This window comes from Delphinapterus leucas, chromosome 20, assembly GCF_059928025.1.
Source record: "Delphinapterus leucas isolate spDelLeu-1000000601 "Yukka" chromosome 20, BTC_Dleu_Yukka2, whole genome shotgun sequence".
Taxonomy (NCBI): Eukaryota; Metazoa; Chordata; class Mammalia; order Artiodactyla; family Monodontidae; genus Delphinapterus; species Delphinapterus leucas.
In genome coordinates, this window is record NC_143148.1 from 2,208,515 (window position 1) to 2,228,852 (window position 20,338).

The following is a 20,338-nucleotide window of genomic DNA, read 5'->3' on the forward strand; positions in this document are numbered from 1 at the left end:
ATGAAGAGTGGCCCCCGCTTGCCACAACTAGAGAAAGCCCTAGCACAGAAACGAAGACCCAACACAGCAAAAATAAATTAATTAATTAATAAACTCCTACCCCCAACATCTTCTTAAAAAAAAAAAAATCTCTCTCTTCAATCTGATCCCCAGGCCATGCCCTGGTTCAGTCCACACCCTCCACTCGTTTGACGGCTTCAGTCCAGCCCTCTTCCCCTGCATCCAGACCTTCACGTCCACATACCTATGTGCCGTCTCCACCTTGAGGTATCTTAGGGTCACACATTCACAATTTAACTCATTATCTTCTGAAACCTGCTCCTTGTGGTTGCTTCCTGCCAAAAACGCAAAAACAAAACAAAAACAAAAAAAACCTTGAGATGGTCCTTCACTCCCTACTTCTGCTCACAGCTATACATGGCACATCAGAAAGTCCTGTAGGCTCTATTAATGAAATCTATGCAGAATCTCATCCCATCTCCCATGTCGCGCTACCTTCCTGGCCCAGCCCGCCATAATTCTCCTGGGGTCTATCGCGGTGGTCTCCTCAGCAGTCTCCCTGCCTCCATTCTCATCCCATTCTCCCAATTTTTAACTTCTAATTCTGGACACGGTTCTCCCATCCCCAATCCCTTCACAACGTTCCACGGATTGCACCTTCTCAGGCTTCCGTTTCAGGTGAGGCAACTCCTCCCCCTCTGTCCACGACAAAAGCGACCCCAGGTTTCCCCAATGCTGCCGACTCCGTAGCACCTGCAAGCCATGCACCGTCGGCCCCCAAGGGAACTCTCTCCCTCACCCCAGTCCACGGGCTGAAAGGGGACCCCCTCCCAAGGCCGCCCTCTGTTCTGGGCTCTGGGGCTGACCGTCAGGGAACCGAGCGGGCGCCCCTCCGTCCATATTTAGGACTCGGAGGCGGCAGTCGGGCCGGGTGGGGGCCCGGGAGACGCAGCACCCACCTGAGCGGGCCTCATCGGCGCAGCCTCGGTCACCGGGGTCACCGGTCGGTGGGAAGAACGGAGCCGGAAGAGGCGGCGGGCGGGGCGGGAACGAGGGCACTGCAGTCAACTACGGGCTCGGGGGCGCCTCACAGCCGCCTCTGGGCACCGGGGCCAACGCCTCTCCTCGCCTGTTCCATTCTCTTCGGTCCCGACTCAGGACTCACTGCCCTGAAAAAGGTGAAAAAACACGGAAACCGGACCCCACATGAAGCCTATGGAAGTCCCGCCCCCGAATGCGTGCAGACGAAAACGTTCGTCTGCTGAGCCTTCGTTAGCTCGGTGACCGGCGGCGGCGGCGGTAACTGGGCCAATGAAAGCTTAGAGGAGGGACGGATGGTTGCGTGCGCATCATCTGGGCTGGGACTTCCGGAGTTCCTTCCTGTCTTTGGGGGTCTCTCTGGACGTTTAGGAGTTCCGGGCTTAAACGCCGCTTGGCGGGCAGGGAGGTGACCGAGCGAAGAAGCAGGCGGAGAGGCTTAGGGATGAGCCCAGCTCAGGTGGGTGATGTGTCTCCCAGGGCCCCACCCGGTGGTGCGCCCGTTCAATTCCCTGCCGGTCAGCCCTGGCGCCCAGAACAGAAGGCGGCCTTGGGAGGGGTCCCCTTTCAGCCCGTGGACTGGGGTGAGGGAGAGAGTTCCCTCGGGGGGCCCCCGGTGCACGGCTTGCAGGTGCTACGGAGTCGGCAGCATTGGGGAAACCTGGAGTCTCTTGTGTCGTGGACAGAGGGGGAGGAGTTGTCTCACCTGAAACGGCAACCTGAGCAGGTGGAATCCATGAAAGGTTGTGAAGGGAATGGGGATGGGAGAACCGTATCCAGAGTTAGAAGTTAAAAATTGGGAGAACGGGTTGAGGATGGAGGCAGGGAGACTGCTGAGGAGACCACCGCGATAGACCCCAGGAGAATTATGGCAGGGGCTGGGCCAGGAAGGTAGTGCGACATTGGGAGATGGGATGAGATTCTGGAAAAATCTCAAACTTGGAGGAAACGGGATTTCCTGCTGCATAAAATACGGTTGTAAGCAAAAGTAGGGAATGAAGTACCATCCAAGTTTTTTGCGTGAACATCTGATAGTGGGGAGATGAGGAAGTCAGCGCGAGGAGCAGGTTCCGGGGGAAGATCATGAGTTGTATTTGGACATGTTGATCCTGACATGTATCAAGATGGAGATGTCACCAAATGGAGATACCATATGTGGAGGTGAACATAAAGTCTGGAAGCAGAGGAAGGGGACAGGGTTGGAAATATCAAAGGCATGGAGGGTGTGGATTGGACCAGGGCATGGCCTGGGGATCAGATTGAGGGAGTCTTAAGAGTGTTACTTGAGATGGGCCCTGTGGTGAGGGAGGGGAGGGCTGAGAGTTGGAGGGCAGGGCATGAGGGCTGGTGCTGGCATCCCTGATGCTCCCTCCAGAAGAGCAGACCTGACATAGGAGGGATTCTGGGATATGTCTGTTGAAAGGGAGGCCTGGATGGAGTAAGGAGCTTTCCTTCTGTAGAGCCTGCAGTGTGTGCTGGTGCGGATTCTCCACTTGCAGGCTCTGCCAACCCTCAGGGCCACTCAGCCAGGCTAGTGCAGCCAGTGGGTCCCAGAAAAGGGCACTGCCAACTCACCTCCACCTCTCAAGGCAAGAGGGATGATCCACTGCTTCGGTCAAGGGTCCCCAACAAGCTCTGTTTTGAGGATTATTTAGTGATAGGCCTGGTACTGAATGGACTAATAGCTGACCTGCCTGCCCAGCCCCTCCCCATGACTCGTTAACTTAAGAATGTATGAAAACTAATTTAAACACTAATTAATCAACATTCCTCTAAATACATACAGGCAATTAGAAATAAGCCTGTTCACTCAGTTAAATTTATGTAAACACTTTTTAAATGGCTTGGCATTGATTTACCTCTAGGTATTTGCTTACAATGCAAAGTTCTATATATGACATCCTCTGAAATCTTAAAAAGCAGTAAAAATGAAGACCCTAAGTTTCAAAACTCTGCTGCTTCACTTGCACTGAAAATATGTACAAAACTATTGATCCTATGTACAATCATAGCTGATACATGGTATGTCCTCCTTACATTAGATCCCTATGAGTTTGGAAGCATTCTTATCTTCATAAGCATTTTCTTTTCCCTGAGGCTCAGGGAGGCTTAGTCCTTCTCCAGTGTCACTCAGCTAGTAAGAGGCAGTACTGTTTTCTGAAGAACTGACCACAGACTGTCAGGCTGAGATCCCATTATACCAAGGCAGGGCAAGGCTGGGGTGGTGGTCCAGCTCAGCTGTAGGATCCTACAATGCTACCCATTTCTCAAGGCTTCCTTCTTCCTCAGGGTCCCACGGCAGTGGCAGAAATGGTTATGGACCCTGTACAGGTGAGTGGAGGGGTCCTACCTTTCACCCATCCCAATTATCACCCTGATGTTTTTTTCACTCTGATATATATGCCCTCAGGGAATGGTAGCTCCCAAGACTTCTATCCATTCTCCCTCTCTCGCATCTATAGATCATGTGCTTTCACCAGGCCCAGGATCCTATATTTAGTACCAGGTTACATGGAACAGTTCCATTTCTGACAACTGATGGGGTAAGTTGTGGCAGAGAGTCCTGACTACAGGATGCAGAATATTCAGACAGTTGCAGGTGAGACTTAGCTGGGAAGGTCAGGGAACTGCATGTCTCTGTTATATCTAGTGGAAATGGGGAGCTGAGTGAGGATTACACAGGTATGAGGCCTTGAATGATAGCCTGAGGTCCTGAGCCTCTACTGAGGAAGGTGGGTGGTAGGGAAAGTTTGAATCAGAGGAGAAAGGTGCTATGACCTAGCCTAACAGGCTTCCTCTGGCTGCAAATCGGAAGAAAGATGGGGCTGGGGGTACGGATGAGTGAAGGCAGGAATATTTGGAGGGGGGATTTCCTGCAGCAATCCAGATGAGTGTTGGTGGTGTAACACAAGAATGCTAGTTGTTGAGATGGAGGATCGGCTGGTTTCTGGATGTATTTTGAACTAGAGCTGCCCATGTTTTATGTAATGGAGAGAGAGGGACTCAAGAAAGTGGGCCGACAGGAAGAATTGGGGGTGACTTCAGGTTTCTGGGCTTGTTAGGAAGGATGGATGCCTCATCAACTAAAATGGGCAAAGTCAGCTTTAGGAGGAATTTGCAGGTGGAATAAGGAGAGTCCATTTTTGTCCACGTCACAAATGTTCCAGAGACTCCCAAGGGGAGGTGTTGAGTGGGCACATTTACACAGAGGGCTGGAGTTCAGAGGACGGATTCAGGATGGAGACAGCCACAACAGAGTGGCCCGTGTGTGGACTACGATGAAGCCGAAGGTAAGATTTAGGCGGCATCATTTCTAGTTTATGGTGGTGATGCCATTAGAGGACAAGGAGTGAGAATGAAGGGCCTCAGGACTAAGTCTGTGGGTTGGGTACCTGGCTGGTGGTGATGCGCATCACGAAGACAGATGAGGGAGCAGAGTGTCCTTGTCTGTGCATGACAGCGGGATGTAGGCGTGAGAGTCTTCTGAGGCCAGAGCGGACATGAGATGGATGTTGAGGGAGGAAATGGGATCAGCTAGGAAAGTCGCTAGACTTAGGGTGCAGTGACAGTGTGGGTGGGGAGGTCGGTGTACCTGGGCTTCATGTGAGGAGAGAAGGTGCTGACTGCTTATGGGACAGTTCGTGCAACACGGAAGAGGGAGAGGGCTAAGGGGACATGAGGTCTCACATAAAAAGGGTGGCTGGGGAGGAAGGAAAAAACAGGGCCAGGTGGTGAGACCTTCCAAGAAGGGCTTGGGGCAGGCCCTGGCCCCAGGGGACTTTGGTGTTCAGGGGCAGGACTGGGCTGAGATGAATGCTGGATGCATTTCCATTCACTGCCTGGATTCCATGTGCAGAGTACCCTGTAAGGAGGTGAAGGAAGTGCCTATGGTGTGGGCTGGGACTGTCTGTGGAACTGTCACTGTGGAAGGGTCAGAGTCATGAGGAAGGTGCAGTCCAATGAGTGAGATGCAGGTAAGGACTGTGAATGGTTGGCCCTGGGCCCTAGCACTGGGCGCTTGAGGACAGGGACGAGTCTGAATGTGTCTGTGGGTCAACACCTGGGGGACCCCAGGGAAACTGTGTGGCAGGAGAGGGGTAGAGCCCTGCATGCAGTTCCACACCTTAGATGGTGGACTCCACTTAGATGGTGGATCCCCTCCCCCATGTGTTTTATGCTGTGTGCCAGACACAGTGATCAATGGTAATAATGAGAGAGCAGGCACTGGTGCCACTGGGACCTGGTATATCTTCCATTGCTGGGACGTGTGGGAGGAGGATGAGCAGGGATGGATGTGTAGGGGGAGAGCTGAAGGTCCTGGAAAGGGAAGTGCATCAGTGATTGCACCCGCAGGATTTTAACTAGTGGAGACGAGTGAGTCGTGATACAGAGAGGCCAATGACATTAAAAGACAGTTTTATTACTTATATTTCCCAAGAGGAGGAGGTACACTATGTAACAGGGCTACCTCTAGAAGCACCAGATTCGGTCAGGAGGCGTGAGCACAAGCTAAGGGACATCAAAGGTCAGAGCCTTTATTAGACTTTTGAGGGAAATGCAGGGAGGATTGGATGAAAAGTTTATGGGTGACTAGTTTGTATAATTCTGTGTACCTGGGGTATGGGAACTGTCCCTAGCTGTCTGTTACCTGGCCCTGGGCTGCTTTAGGGCAGGGGAAATACTCACCTGGTTCGTGAGAGTTAGTTAAGGAGTTGGTTGAGAGTATGGGCTCTGGATTGCAAGGGAGATATAAACAAATTTGGCCATTAGTTTAGCCCTGTAATTAATGGATGGCAAATAGATACAGAATCCACAAAAATATAGTTAAAACAAGAAGCTGTCCATGAACCAAACTCTTCCAATTTTGGCAGGACCGTGTGGTCTTTGAGGACGTGGCTGTGTATTTCTCCCAGGAGGAGTGGGGCCTCCTTGATGAAGCTCAGAGACACTTGTACCATGCTGTGATGACGGAGAACTTTGCACTTGTGACCTCCCTAGGTAAGGTCCACAAGCTCAGCCAGTGCCCTGAGCTGTGCTCTGTTCTTTCCCTTTTCCCAGGGGGCAGCTCTGTACTCCCCACACTGAGACCACGGGTACTGCTTCCTTTCCTGGTTTCCTGGCATATGTGTTGTTGGTGCCGGGGCTGGACTCTGTGTACAGTGTCATTTTTCTTCGCAGGGAGCCCCATCCCTTCTACTCCGAGTCCTTCCAAGATAGGGCTCAGGAGTCAGAAATCTAGATTTTGTCTGAGACCCCTTCAGACTTGGCCTGTTCTTGGTTGGGTCCTCAGTCTAGATGCTTGGACTCTTGTTGTGCCAGGCTTAACCCATTCCTCTTGCTGACATTTCTTAGGGCCTCCTGTGCCAGGAATTTTAGCACCAACCTAGTTACTAACTTGGGGAACCACTGATTGTCACTAGTCTCCCCTGTGAAGTTCTTATAATTTTAGAATGCTGGAAGCCCTGCGTTGGATCTCTATCTACGTGTGCTGGCCCCTTCTTTTTCTGTCTTTCATGTAGGACTAGCCTCTTTCAGGTGTTATATCAATGCTCACCTGGACCAATGGGGAGGACTCGGGGTATCTGCTAGTGTGGCCATTACTACATCAATGGCAGGAGACACTCAGAAGTACTTGGGCTTCGTGTGAGGTCCTGGGAAAGGTCACATGTCAGAGCTGGGAACCTGTCCTGTGTTCACCATTGATTGATGTTTGGACCAGTGCCACACCTCATTTCTTACTTTTCATTTTTATTTCTTCTGTCACACTCCAGCCACACTTTTGTGACTCTCACATGTGACTTGTCACATGTTCTGTTTCATTGCTCCCTTTGCAGTGTTCAACATTTGACCTATATGTAAGATGTTGTGAGGTCTGCATGTATCCTTAAATAGTCCTTGAACTTTAGCATTTCTTTTGTATCAAGTATTTCTAGGTCTGGGTACAACCTTTGACACAGTGCTCACCTGTCACCAGTAGCCATGGCCATGTTGACTTGGAGGCCTGTCTCTCCTCCCTGCTCTGGTCTGAATGTTTGTGTCCCCACCATGTTCCGTATGTTGAAAACGTCATGCCTAAGGTGACACTATTAGGAGATGGGGCCTTTGAGGTGATTAGGTCATGCGGGAAGAGCCCTCATGAATGAGATTTGTGCCCTTATAAAAGGGACCCCACAGAGCTTCCTAGCTCCTTCCACCACGTGAGGACACTATGAGAAGTCTGTGACGCAGGAGAGTGCAGACTGATCTATGGGTTCCAGTCTCCAGAAGTGTGAGAAATAAATTTCTGTTCTTTATAAGCCAGCCAGTCTGTGGTATTTTGTCATAGCAAAATAAGACTGAGACAGTAACTTTTCCTTCAGTCCTTACCTATTGTCAGGGCTCTCTCATGGGAGCTACGCAGGTCCATCTCTGCACAGCAGACCTTCCTCTCTCTGGCTCTAGCCTTCAGTGTGTTATTTCTGATGGGGCTGCCCCTCCTACCAAAATCATCATGAACTTCACCAGCATTTCTCTGCTTACAGGTTGTTGGCATGGAGTCCAGGATGAGGAGACACCTTCTGAGCAAGATGTTTCTGTAGGAGTGTCACCGGTCAGGACTCCAAAGCCAGATCCATCCTCCAGGAAGGCCCAGCCCTGTGAGATATATGGCCCACTCTTGAAAGACTTTTTGCAGCTGCTTGAGCATGACAGAATGTTCTCTGATCCCAGACTATACTTTGGTGGGGCAAACCTTTTCCACACCAGAAGGAGCAGATTAGAGACAACCTTTCCAGAAGGGGTGAGGGGCAGCCTTCATTTCTGACCAACAGCAGCGTTCACATGGCAGAGAGGACCTTGACATGCAACAGAGACAGAAAGGACTTCTCAGGCAGTGCAGGCCTTCTGTAGCAGCCGGCCCCTCACAGTGTGGGGAAGCCACACAGGGACACTGAGTGCAGGGAGGCCTTTGGTAGTGGACAGAGTGATTACAGGTGTACTCAGTGTGGGAGAGCCTTCAGCCGAGAAAAGATGCTTGTTGAGCACCAGAAAATCCACACTGGAGTAAGGCTTTATGAGTGCAGCAAATGCGGGGAATTCTTCAAGTACAACGCTAACTTCATAAAACATCAGAGAATTCACAATGGAGAAAGCCCTTATGAGTGCAGAGAATGTGGAAAATTCTTTAGATATAACTACAGACTGGTAAGACATGAGAGAATTCACACCAGAGAAAGGCCATATGAGTGCAGTGAATGTGGGAAATCTTTCATGTACAGCTCCACATTCATTAGACATCAGAGAGGTCACATTGTAGGAAGGCCTTATAAGTGCAGTGAATGTGGGAAATTCTTTCAGTATAACTCCACACTCATTAAACATCAGAGAGTTCACACTGGAGAAAGGCTTTATTTATAAGTGCAGTGGATGTGGAAAATTCTTTAGGTACAACTCTGCATTCATTAAACATCAGAGAGTCTACAGTGGAGAAAGGCCTTATGGGTGCAGTGAATGTGGGAAATTCTTTAGGTACACCTCCACACTCACTAGACATCAAAGAATTCATACTGTAGAAAGGCCTTATGAGTGCAGTGCATGTGGGGAATTCTTTAACTACAAGTCCAAGCTTATTAAACATTGGCAAAATCACACTGGAGAACGGTCTTACGAGTGCAGTGAATGTGGGAAAGGCTTCAGGTACCACTGTAGACTCATTAGACATAAGAGAGTTCACAGTGGAGAGAGGCCTTATGAGTGCAGCGAATGTGGGAAAGCCTTTAGCCATAAGAATGTACTTCTTCAGCATCAGAAAACCCATACTGGAGAAAGGCCTTATGAGTGCAGAAAATGTCAGAAGGCCTTCATTAGGAAGTCCTACCTCATACATCACCAGAAAATCCACAGTGAAAACGATATGAGTGCCCTTAATGTGGCGAACTCTTTAGATACAACTCCAACCTCATTCAGCAGAGAATTCACAGTGGTCAAAAATTTATGAGTTCAGAGAATATGGTAAATTCTTTAGGTACTACTCCAAACTCCTTACACTGGAGGAGCACCTTATGAGTTGATGTTGGAATGGGCCTTATGAGTACAGAAAATATGGGAAATTGGTACAGCTTCCCACTCATTAGACATCAAAAGTTCACATTGGAGGAAGGCCTTCTGAGTGCAGTGAATGTGGATAAGTCTTTAGGTGAAACGTCAGGCCCATTGCACATCACAGATTTCACAATGCAGAAAGACCTTGTAAGTACAGTGAATATGGGCATATGTTCAGCCAAAATTTCTACCTCATTCAGCACCAAAAATTTCACAACAGGGAAAGTGTTGCAAATGGGGAAAGACTTCAGCAAAATATCTGCTGTAATCTATCCTTAATAGTATCCTAATACAGTATTTTTTTTTTTTACATTTTTGATTGTGGCAAAATAAATGTAACAAAGTTTACTCTCTACGTTTTAGTTTTTGTTTTATTTTTTGCGGTACACGGGCCTCTCACTGTTGTGGCCTCTCCCGTTGTGGAGCACAGGCTCCGGACGTGCAGGCTCAGCGGCCATGGCTCACGGGCCGAGCCGCTCTGCAGCATGTGGGATCTTCCCAGACCAGGGCACGAACCCGTGTCCCCTGCATCAGCAGGCGGACTCTCAACCACTGTGCCACCAGGGAAGCCCTACCCTCTACCTTTTAAATTGTACAGTTTAGTGTGTTTAAAAATTCAAGTATTTGTACAACTAATCTCCAGAATTCTTTTCATCTTGCAAAAATGAAACTGTATACCCATTAAACAACATCTCTTCCTATGCCCTCTCTATTGGACCTGTCTCTATGAATTTGATTACTCTGGATACTTTATATAAGTGTAATCATACATTTTTCACCTCTTCGTAACTGGCTTATTTAGCTGAGCATAACTTCCCCATGTTGAAGCATTTGTCAGCACTTCCTTCTGTTTTGAGAAGGAATCAGAATTGACCCATCCAAGACATGGGGAAGGGTGCTGATGGAGTCAATACTACCTTGCCAGATACGATTTTTGTAGAGGAAGAGATTTAGATTTTATTAACCCCTTTATTGTGGTACTGACATACAATAAACGGCATTTATTAAAAATGTACGATGTATTTTCACATGTGTGCATAATGGGACCATCACCAAAGTCATGATAATGAACATGTCTGTCGTAGAGTTTCCATTGGCCCCTTTGTATTCTCTCTGTCAGCCCTAGCCAACCTGCCATCTCTAAGGAGACATTATATTTTTCTTTTTTCTTTTTTCTTTTTGCCTGTGCCACACATCTTGCAGGATCTTGTTCCCTGACCAGGGATTGAACCTGGGCCCTCAGCAGGGAAAGTGTGGAGTCCTAATCCCTGGACCTCCAGGGAATTCCCAATATAGTTTTTGTTTTCTAGAATTTTATATAAATGGAATCCTATATTACTCTTGTATGGCTGCTTTCACTAAGTGTATAAATATATATTTAGTGTTATCCCTTTTGTGTGCACAAAAGCATGGCATCATATAAGAATAAACAAGTCTCTGTTATGTAGTAAAGCTGTGTGTTTTGACAGGCACTTTGAGAAAAAGTTGTTTAAAGTGGGAAAGTGAAGTTTAAGTAAATTTAAATTCAATTTCATAGGAAATTAATATCTTTAAAAATTTTGAACCATGTGCCTCGTAAACAAGCTTCCACTGACACATCTTTCTAGATTTTTCTTATTTGACTTCTTTTTTCTTCTAGTGTCTTTCAGCTATGTCTTTGTGTCATAAAAGTTCTTAGCGCATTTTTTAATCATTAATTATTTTGTTGTGGTAAAATACACATAAAATTTATCTACCATCTTTAAATGTTCAGTGATGTATCTTGGCAGGAGATGGCATGTGATGATTCGCTGTCCTTTAGAGCTAGGCTTCAGATTTTGAAAGAAATCTTAGAGAGTAATAAATATCATTTCAATAAAAGTGTTGTTTGCTAGGTTGGAACGCGATCACTGATTATCAAGGCAGGAAAGTTACCTGTCTCCAATTCTTCCTCGTGCCCTGTCTGGGGTCTTTTCTTGCATATTCAATATCATGAAACAGCCTCTAAAATTTCAGTCTATTTGACAGTCAACAAGACAGCTGACAACTATGTGTGGACATAGAGTGTCATGATATAGTGTGTCTGTTTCGGTGTGTAGATTTGGGAACTTGCTATAGTTCATAGAGTCTGAAATTACAGGTCCCTAATCTTTGTGCGCTTTTCCAACACTGCTCTCCAAATCTGGGTGCGATTTAAGAGTAAGCAAGGCCTGTCCCATGGTTGGAGCAGGGAACTCCTTTTCCCAGTGTCCCTGAGGGTGCCTCTTGGCTTTTAATAGGCCAGGTAGGAAGTAACTCATTCTGTGAGAGATAGTAGGTGGTGTTAGCAGCGGAAACTACATTACCCAGAAGTCTCTCCGGTGCGCGGTCGCCGCTGCACAGCCTTGTGGGTAGAGTAGTTTCCACTACGGGTGTTACCTGTGCTTTCTCAATGTTGGTAGTTCCAGATTGTGGCTAAAGGCCGAGCGAGGGCGTGAAGGGCTCTGGGAAATGCGGTTCTTAGGCTGTAAACCCGGCAGGGCTTCTCTGCCTCTTTAAGGCGTTATACCCAGATTTCCTTGGAGTGTAGTCTACGGCAAGTCACAGAAATGTTTAGAGACATATTATTTCAGACTGCATGAATCGCAGCAAATTTCCAAAGACTGCACATAGAAAGGGATCCACCATACCATAATGTTACTTGTCGTCCTCTCATAGCTGTCGGCTATCTTGCTGCTTGTCAAAAACACGTACACTCCCGCTTTTCATGAGTTTCAGTAGCTTCGCTCAAGCGCAATATAAGAAGCCCCCAGACAGGGCTTAGGATGGTGAACTTGGAGAAGGGATGTCTGGAGGCACCAGAAAGGGTGACGATGTGCACCTGATTCCCACAGAAAACATCCTTCCTGCCTGAATAGTCAGTGATGGTGTTTCAACAACATTGCTATTTAAGATAATATTACTTCATGTCTGAGATATACACCATTTTGGGACTTCCCTGGCAGTCCAGTCGTTAAGATTCCGTGCTCCCAATGCAGGGGGCATGGGTTCGATCGCTGGTCGGGGAACTAAGATCTTGCATGCTGCACAGCAGGGCCTAAATAAATTAATTAATTAACTCTGAGGTTACTCCATTTCTTTTAAGAAATGTGAAACCTCTCTAAAAGAACAGGGACTTATCACATGCCATCTTCTGCCAGGACAGAATATGTCTCTCCTGAGAATTTGACCACGTGTGCAAAGGGGCCATCTTATTCCTGACATAAAGGTTTGGGATTCTGTGATCTCATTTCCTTGCTGGAAAATGGTTTGTCATTTCAACTGTAATCGCAGCAACAGTATACACAGGGAGTTGAGATTATCTCTGGGAAAACAGTTGTTAAATGGATATTACTAAATGTTATTAATAATAATTTTATAGGTTTTCAAGGAAAGTGGCAGAAATGGTTCTAGAGAAATTTATCTGTGAGAGTGGAGGAAAAAAAGGTAAGAAATCAATGAAGTCTGAAAAAGAGTCACTGAGTCTGAGAAGTCAGAGAATGAAGCTGAGACTTCAAGGCTTGCTGAAACCTTAGCCACACTCAGAGTTTGGTTCCAAAATGTGATTATTTTTTTAAATACTTGAAAACATGATGCATTAACAGCTTGGAGGGAGAGGTAAAGACAATATTTAAAAAGAGTTGCCAGAGAGGTAAAAATGAATAAAGAAGTTGTGCTGTTGTGTATTTACTGATCTACAACTGTTCAATGAGCACTAACAAGGATTCAGGTCCAAGAGTAGGTGCATGACAGACATCAGGAATAGGACTGCCAGCTGTTCTGCATATAGAGCACACATCCTGTATCCTGTATTGATACTGTCAGAATGCCCTAAATATCCTGTATTTAGCTTTTTACAATATATTACAAAAACCCAGCAGTTAGAGCTATTTTTCTCTCACTGTAATTGGCAGTTAAATCACTTAGTGGCAACATTAGCTCATAAACATAGCCCCAGAAATAACCTTCTGGACAATGCCTTCTGGTCTCTCCTTAGGGTCTGGCTAAGGAAGAACAAAAGAGGGGACTAATAATTAAAGTGTTTATTTTTCATAACAGGAAGGCAAAGACTGTTCTTTAGCCCAATTCCAAAATCTTGAACAAGAAAACATGGTTTTTTAGAGATAACTTCAGATAACCTGTGAAAGCCAGCCAGTCATCAACAGCCTCACCCCAGTAAACTGAAGCTTCTGAAAATTCGCAAATAATTGATAGTCCCAACCTTCTAGAATTCATCCTACCAGTGTTCAGGCCCCAGTCCTGAAAGACAGCCAATCAGTGACAGCCCCAGCCCCTAGGTAACAACCAATCAGTAAGTGCCTCACTATAGCAACCTTGCTTCTGAAAGTCCTAGTCAACAGTAGTGAGCAAAGTAACACACCTGGAAGTCCATCAATCATTAAACATGCCCATTTCTGAAAGTCTGCCAATTCCTGAATGTCAGACTTCCCAAAAGCTCCTATGAGAACCGCTCTGGCTTTTTTTGAGGTGACTGCCTGACAATTAGAGCAGGCAGGCAAACAGAATGTTCCCCCTCCTTTTTTTTTTTGTATCAGATACCAAGTTCAATTCACTGTTAGTTCACAAGTTTGAAAACCTTTCAACGGTTCAACCTGTTAGCAGTTATGAGTTTGGACTTGTAACAGACGAATTGACACACACGTGAGATTTCAAAGGCAATGTTTTCTATTCTTGCTGAAATTGCTATTATCTATTTTTGTATATACTGAATATAAAAATGCAAAATGCAAATATAAATTTTGTGATGGGGCTTCCCTGGTGGCACAGTGGTTGAGAGTCCGCCTGCCGATGCAGAGGACACGGGTTCGTGCCCTGGTCCGGAAAGATCCCACATGCCGCGGAGCCGCTGGGCCCGTGAGCCATGGCCGCTGGGCCTGCGCGTCCGGAGTCTGTGCTCCACAGCGGGAGAGGCCACAACAGGGAGAGGCCCGCGTACCGCAAAAAAAAAAGAAAAAAATTTTTGTGATGAATTTCCTTCAGAGTGGTTATTTATTAAATGTGGTAAAAGTCCTCTTTGAGGTCTCTGAATGATATACAATTGTTCATTCAATATTGAAAATGATGGACAGATGTAAATCAACATTACTAAAGTTAAGCATGAGAGTTACATGATTTCCTCAACTAGTATTAAAGCAAGTGAAAAAGTAATTGTTACGAGAAATTCAGATTAAGAAGGGAAAATAGTAACAGGAGAAGTTGTAAGGAGCTTCCACACTGTATATAATCAGTCCTCCAGCTCACACTACTGTTGAGCTGTGTCTCACTAATCAACGTTCAATGGACAAAAGGAACAAGATAAAATTGGATGTATCCACTGTAGAAGCTATGTTACAGCCTATTATGTTTACTGTGGAAGTCCCACTGAAATATGGTTTATGCTGTCACCGCAGACCCTAGCCTTCCACCAGGTGCAGTACCCACAGATGTCCATGTGCCTTGCTGCTCAAGGGCAACTTGAGTCTATGACGACGTGGTAAATCAGCAGTAGGTCTAAACTCTGCTCTGTGTTGATTTTCTTGGCTTTTCGTTCTCAGTTTGACACGTGGACTTTGTTGATAGTTCCCTGTTGAGATACTTGGGTGAATCAGGCTATTCCTTTTCATACCTTTTCTGATGACTTTGAGTTACTGGTTGTTTTTGTTTTTCCTGTGCTGTCTAAAAATGTAGTTTCTCATGAGAATATGAATCACAGGGTAGAACACAGACACTGCCCTATAAGCCTGTTGTTCAGGCCAGCCTCACAGACCAGTGGGTTTGCAGTTCTCATAGTACTGGAGGCTACATGGACAAACTTTCTTGCAGGTTACCAATAAACCAAATGAGGTCTCCTTCCATCTTAAAACTGTTGTATTGAGAGCTGGGCTATAAACTAGAGAGAGCATTCTCTCTGGTATCTGCATGCCAGGGGAACACAGTGGGTCTGTGTGGTGAGGAGCCAACCATCAGGTTAGGGGCTTGAGGTCCACAAGTATTCCATACCTACTGATCACTGCCTGCCCTCTGGGGTGGTCTAAGTTTAAATCTTCATATTCTTGTTACAATCCTAATTCTTGTGCCTGTGTTTCTTTTCTTTTTCTTTCTTTCTTTCTTTCTTTGGCTGCGCCAGGTCTTACTTGCAGCATGCATGATCTTTTTAGTTGCGGCATGCAAACTCTTAGTTGCAGGACCAGGATCAAAACCGGGCCCCCTGCATTGGAAGCGCGGAGTCTTTTTTTTAAATAAATTTATTTATTTATTTTTGTGTGTGTTGGGTCTTCGTTGTTGCACGTGGGTTTCCTCTAGTTGCAGCGAGCGGGGGCTACTCTTTGTTGCGGTGCACGGGTTTCTCATTGTGGTGGCTTCTCTTGTTGCAGAGCATGGGCTCTAGGTGCACAGGCTTCAGTAGTTGTGGCACGTGGCTCAGTAGTTGTGGCTTGCAGACTCTAGAGCACAGGCTCAGTAGTTGTGGCGCACGGACTTAGTTGCTCCGTGGCATGTGGGATCTTCCTGGGCCAGGGCTCAAACCCGTGTCCCTTGCATTGGCAGGCAGATTCTTAACCACTGCGCCACCTGGGAAGCCCAGGAGCACCGAGTCTTAGCCACTGGACCACCAGGGAAGTCCCTTGTGCCTGTGTTTCCGAATAGCATAACTGTACCAAAGATGATTTGAGCCTTCAGTGGCCACTCTGGGGGACACTTGATTTGAACAAAAGGGTTAATTTGTAAGACATCTTTGAAAATAAAGGAAATAAGAGTTCTCAGGCCCAATGGATAGTATTTTTTCTTAGTATGCAGAGAACTCCAAATTAAATTCTGAAATAAAAGTTACATCACTAAAAGATTCTTTGCCCAAAACTAATGAGCAAGTCGACAAACTCAGCAGGAACAAAGGAGACTCATTCCCCTGTAAAGCCACCCTCTTCGACAAACTCAGCAGGAACAAAGGAGACTCATTCCCCTGTAAAGCCACCCTCTCCTTGTCCTGCAGTAGCCCCCCACATCCAGCGCTCCCACCCCCTTATCCTTCTGATCTCTCTCCTTGGCACGTCTCCCCCTACTCTCTCCCTTGTTCAGACCCCCTAGTGTAACTGAGCAAAAGCCAAACTGACATTGGGTGTTTGCAGCAAAGTAAGGGTTTGTTGCAGGGCACCAATCAAGGCAGTGGGAGACAAGTCTGACACCCACTGCAACTGGGTCTTTGAGTTGGGGGGTTTTAGAGGGGAGGAAAAAAAAGCTGGGGTTAATCGTCGTCTTGTGACGTTTCTTAATCATAGTTTCAGGAATAAGAATGCCTATTGTTTACGAGTCTATGGTCTGGTGGTCCATGACCTGGAAGTTCTGTTAGCTCATCTTGCCCTGGAGAAACACCCCGGTCTGTACATTAACGATGTTATCAACAACGGCAATTTTAGTCATCTGACTCTGGTTGATTAGGGTTCAGTTAGCACAGGACTGAGGTAGAAAGGGACAAGAAAGGCAAGAGAGTTTTGGATAGAGAGGTTAATCATAAACTCAGCAGGGGAACTCGGTTTTAGGGGGACTCACTTTCATCACCTTTTCCCAACTCTCATAAAACCCCAAATGCCAGTTACCTCTAAATATCCACCCCAGCCAAGAGTCAGGCATGCAGAAAATTTTAGAATTTAAACCTTGTACCTGAGCTGAATTAAGAGGTATAGCTAAAGATTCTTTTCAACTCAAATAAGACAGGCAAGTGATCATTAAAAAGTTTAGAATTCTTTAGGGTACATCTGACCAAGGTCACCTAACTTACACAACTTGTATACATGGTGGTTGGAAGCTAAGATGCTAAATCAAAGGTGACAAAAGCTGACTGGACTGACCAGGAAGGGACTGACGGGAGTTCTCCTTCCACAATAAGCCTGAGGGTCATAGAAAGTTCAGGAAACTAGGTCCAAGTCTCCTGAAAGCTATACCTGAAGTATTAACAGCAAAAATCCACTGTAATTTAATCATTAAAACAAAAATACTTTTAAACTATAAGAGATTTTCAGGACAGACTAGAAAAAATTCCTAATTTCAACAGTTGGGAGTCACAGAGGTGCTTATGTAAGAGCAGCTGTTTCGTGTCATTTTACCAGTGGTGTTAAGTTTGAACTTGGAGACCTAATTCAAAAACAGAACTTAGAATAATTAGCCCCTTTAGCTGAACTATAAAACCTGGCAGCTACATATCTACAAGACAGGATCTGAGGAAAACATTTGTCCCTGCAGATCAGCAGGGGCTAAGGGGCCCATGTCCCAACCAACCACCTATTGACAAGGACACTTGTAAATATTGTAAATAGAAGGGACACTGGAAAAAAGGTTGTCCCATCTTATGAAGAAAAACCAAGACAAAGAAAACCCCTTAGGGACTCCCTGCTCCCTATGCAGGGGGCCCGAGTTCGACCCCCAGTCAGGGAACTAGATCCCGCATGTTGCAACAAAGATTCTGTGTGCCGCAACTAAATGCCTGGAACAGCCAAATTAATTAATTATTTTAAAAAAGAAAATCCCTCAAATCAGAGCAGTCAGGGTGCTTTGAGGAAGGAAAAGTGGCCAATAACCTGCCATATCCTTTAAGCCCTCAAGATGAGTTAACTATAAATGATCATCCTCACCAATTCCTGGTAGGTATGGTTGCTATTTTTTCTCCATTAAACACCAACAGCTTAGCTCAATCTCTTCCTAAGAGTGGAAGGTATTTCAAATAACCCACAGATTTTCCCCATTTCAACAGTAACACTTGGGCCATTGACTGAAAAAGCAAAAGCATTCTTCTTGCTCTGTGATACCATCCCTGCAAATTTAATAGAAAAAGTTATTAAACTGTCAAAATCCTATAGGTAAAAGAAGAAATTACAGGGAAAATGTTACAAACATAAATATTTTGAACTAGATGAAGATAAAAATGCTACGTACAAAAAATTGATATGCTACAACTAAATTAAATGATTAGAGGGAAATTATAGCTTTAAAAAGCTTATTACAGGGCTTCCCTTGTGGCCCAGTGGTTGAGAATCTGCCTGCCAATGCAGGAGACCCAGGTTCGAGCCCTGGTCTGGGAAGATCCCACATGCCGCGGAGCAACTAAGCCCGTGCGCCACAACTACTGAGTCTGTGCTCTAGAGCCTGCATGCTGCAACTACTGAAGCCTGCACACCTAGAGCCCATGCTCTGCAACAAGAGAAGCCACCATAGTGAGAAGCCCACGCACCGCAACGAAGAGTAGCCTTCACTCGCTGCAACCAGAGAAAGCCCGCGCACAGCAACAAAAACTCAATGCAGCCAAAAAAAATTAAAAAAAGAAAAGCTTATTACAAAAGAAGAATGATGTCAATAACCTAATATTCCATATTAAGAAGCCTGAAAAATAAGACCAAACTAATCCCAAAGCAAGGATAAGAAAGGAAATAATAAAGAATAGAACAAAACACTGAAACAGGAAACAGAAAAATTTTTTTAAAAAATCAATGAAAAAAAATGTTGGTTGTTTCAAAAGATCAACAAAATTGACAAAACTCTAAGTTGGCTCACAAAAAAAGAAGACAACAAACTAACAAAGTCAGGAATGAAGACACTACAGAAATTAAAAGTATCATAAGGGACTATTATAAACAATCCTATTCCTCCCAAATTAGACAATAAGTTAAAATGGACAAATTCCTAAAAGACACCAATGATCAAATCTGACATAAGTAGAGAATGTATATAGGACTATACAAAGTAGTTTTTATTGAAAATTTTCCCACAAGAAAATTCCAGGCTCAGGTGCCTTCACTAAGGAATTCCAGCAAGCATTTAAAAAAGAAATATCAGTGATCCTTCAAAAACTCTTCCAGAAAACAGAGGAGGAAACACTTCCCAACTTATTCTATGCGATCAGAATTACTGTGATACAGCAGCAGTCCCCAAACATTTTGGCACCAGAGACTGGTTTCAAAGAAGACAATTTTCCAATGGACCGGGTGGGAGGGTTGCTGGGGGCGGGGGTGGTTCAGGCGGTAACACGAGCCACGGGGAGCAGCAGATGAAGCTTCACTCCCCGGCTGCCCTCCTGCAGCTCACCTCCTGCGGTGCGGCCCGGATCCTAATAGGCCACGGACCAGTACCAGTCCACGGCCCAGGGGTTGGGGACCCCTGTGATACAGAGGTATCAGAAGAAAACAAATATACAAACTCATTATTGTTCATCTATATAGATGTAAAATACATTAACAAAGTATCAGAAAACTGTCTCGGCAACATATACAAAGGATTATACAACATGATCCAGTGGGATTTGTCCCAGGAAAGGCAAGGTTGGCTTAACATTTGAATATCAATTAATGGAATAAACCATATAAATAAAATAAAAGACAAGAAAAAAACCCCAAAGCCACACGATGATTATCACAATAAATGGAGAAAACTGGAACAGAGAGTCTAGAAATACATCCATGCTAATACAGTCAAGTGATCTTTGAAAAGGGAGCAAAGGCAAAGGAATGGAGAAAGGATAGTCTTTTCAACACATAGGGCTTTAAAAAAGTGACCCAGACACAGATCTTACACCTTTCACAAATATTTTCGCAAAATGGATAATAAACCTAAATACAAAACTATAGAATAGGGCTTCCCTGGTGACACAGTGGTTGAGAGTCCGCCTGCCGATGCAGGGGACACGGGTTTGTGCCCGGGTCCGGGAAGATCCCACATGCTGTGGAGCGGCTGGGCCTGTGAGCCATGGCCGCTGAGCCTGCATGTCCAGAGCCTGTGCTCCGCAATGGGAGAGGCCACAGCGGTGAGAGGCCCGCGTACCGCAAAAAAACAAAAACAAAAACTATAGAATACCTAGAAGATAACACAGGAGACAATGAAGACCTTGGGTTTGGCAATGAGTTTTTAGATACAACACCAAACCACAATCCATGAAAGAAAAACCGAGTATTTTGGACTTGACTAAAATTTAAAAGTTCTGCTCTGCAAAAGACACTGTTAAAAGAATATTGAAAGATATTCATCATATGTCATTAGAGAATTGCAAATTAAAGCAACAAAAACATACTGTTACTACACACCTATGTGAATGGCAAAAATCGAAAACACTGACAACACCAAATGCTGACAGGGACATGGAGCAACAGAACTCTCATCTACTGCTCATGGGAATGCAAAATGATACAGCCACTTTGGAAGACAGTTTCTTACAAAACTAAATATACTCTTACTATATGACCCA

At 45.5% G+C, this 20,338-nt stretch overlaps 1 protein-coding gene and 1 long non-coding RNA gene across 9 annotated transcripts in view; one reads left to right on the plus strand and one right to left on the minus strand.

Annotated features, from left to right (window-relative positions):
- Positions 1 to 7,857, minus strand: part of LOC111170020 (uncharacterized) — a 42,441-nt gene extending 34,584 nt beyond the window's left edge. For all 8 annotated transcript variants that reach the window (XR_016390816.1, XR_016390815.1, XR_002643332.3 and 5 more), the window contains exons 1-2: positions 960 to 7,857; positions 245 to 335 (exon numbers count right to left, since the gene is read on the minus strand). This is a non-coding gene — a long non-coding RNA (uncharacterized LOC111170020). The remainder of the gene's footprint in view (positions 1 to 244; positions 336 to 959) is intronic.
- LOC111170003 (uncharacterized) lies at positions 1,083 to 9,472 on the plus strand. The gene is given in 8 exon segments (XM_022564780.3): positions 1,083 to 1,498; positions 3,328 to 3,369; positions 3,501 to 3,581; positions 4,206 to 4,328; positions 5,910 to 6,036; positions 7,560 to 7,772; positions 7,775 to 8,421; positions 8,423 to 9,472. Coding segments are annotated over 8 exon segments (1,839 nt in total). The 5' UTR covers positions 1,083 to 1,483; the 3' UTR covers positions 9,014 to 9,472.
- The last annotated feature ends 10,866 nt before the right edge of the window (positions 9,473 to 20,338 follow it).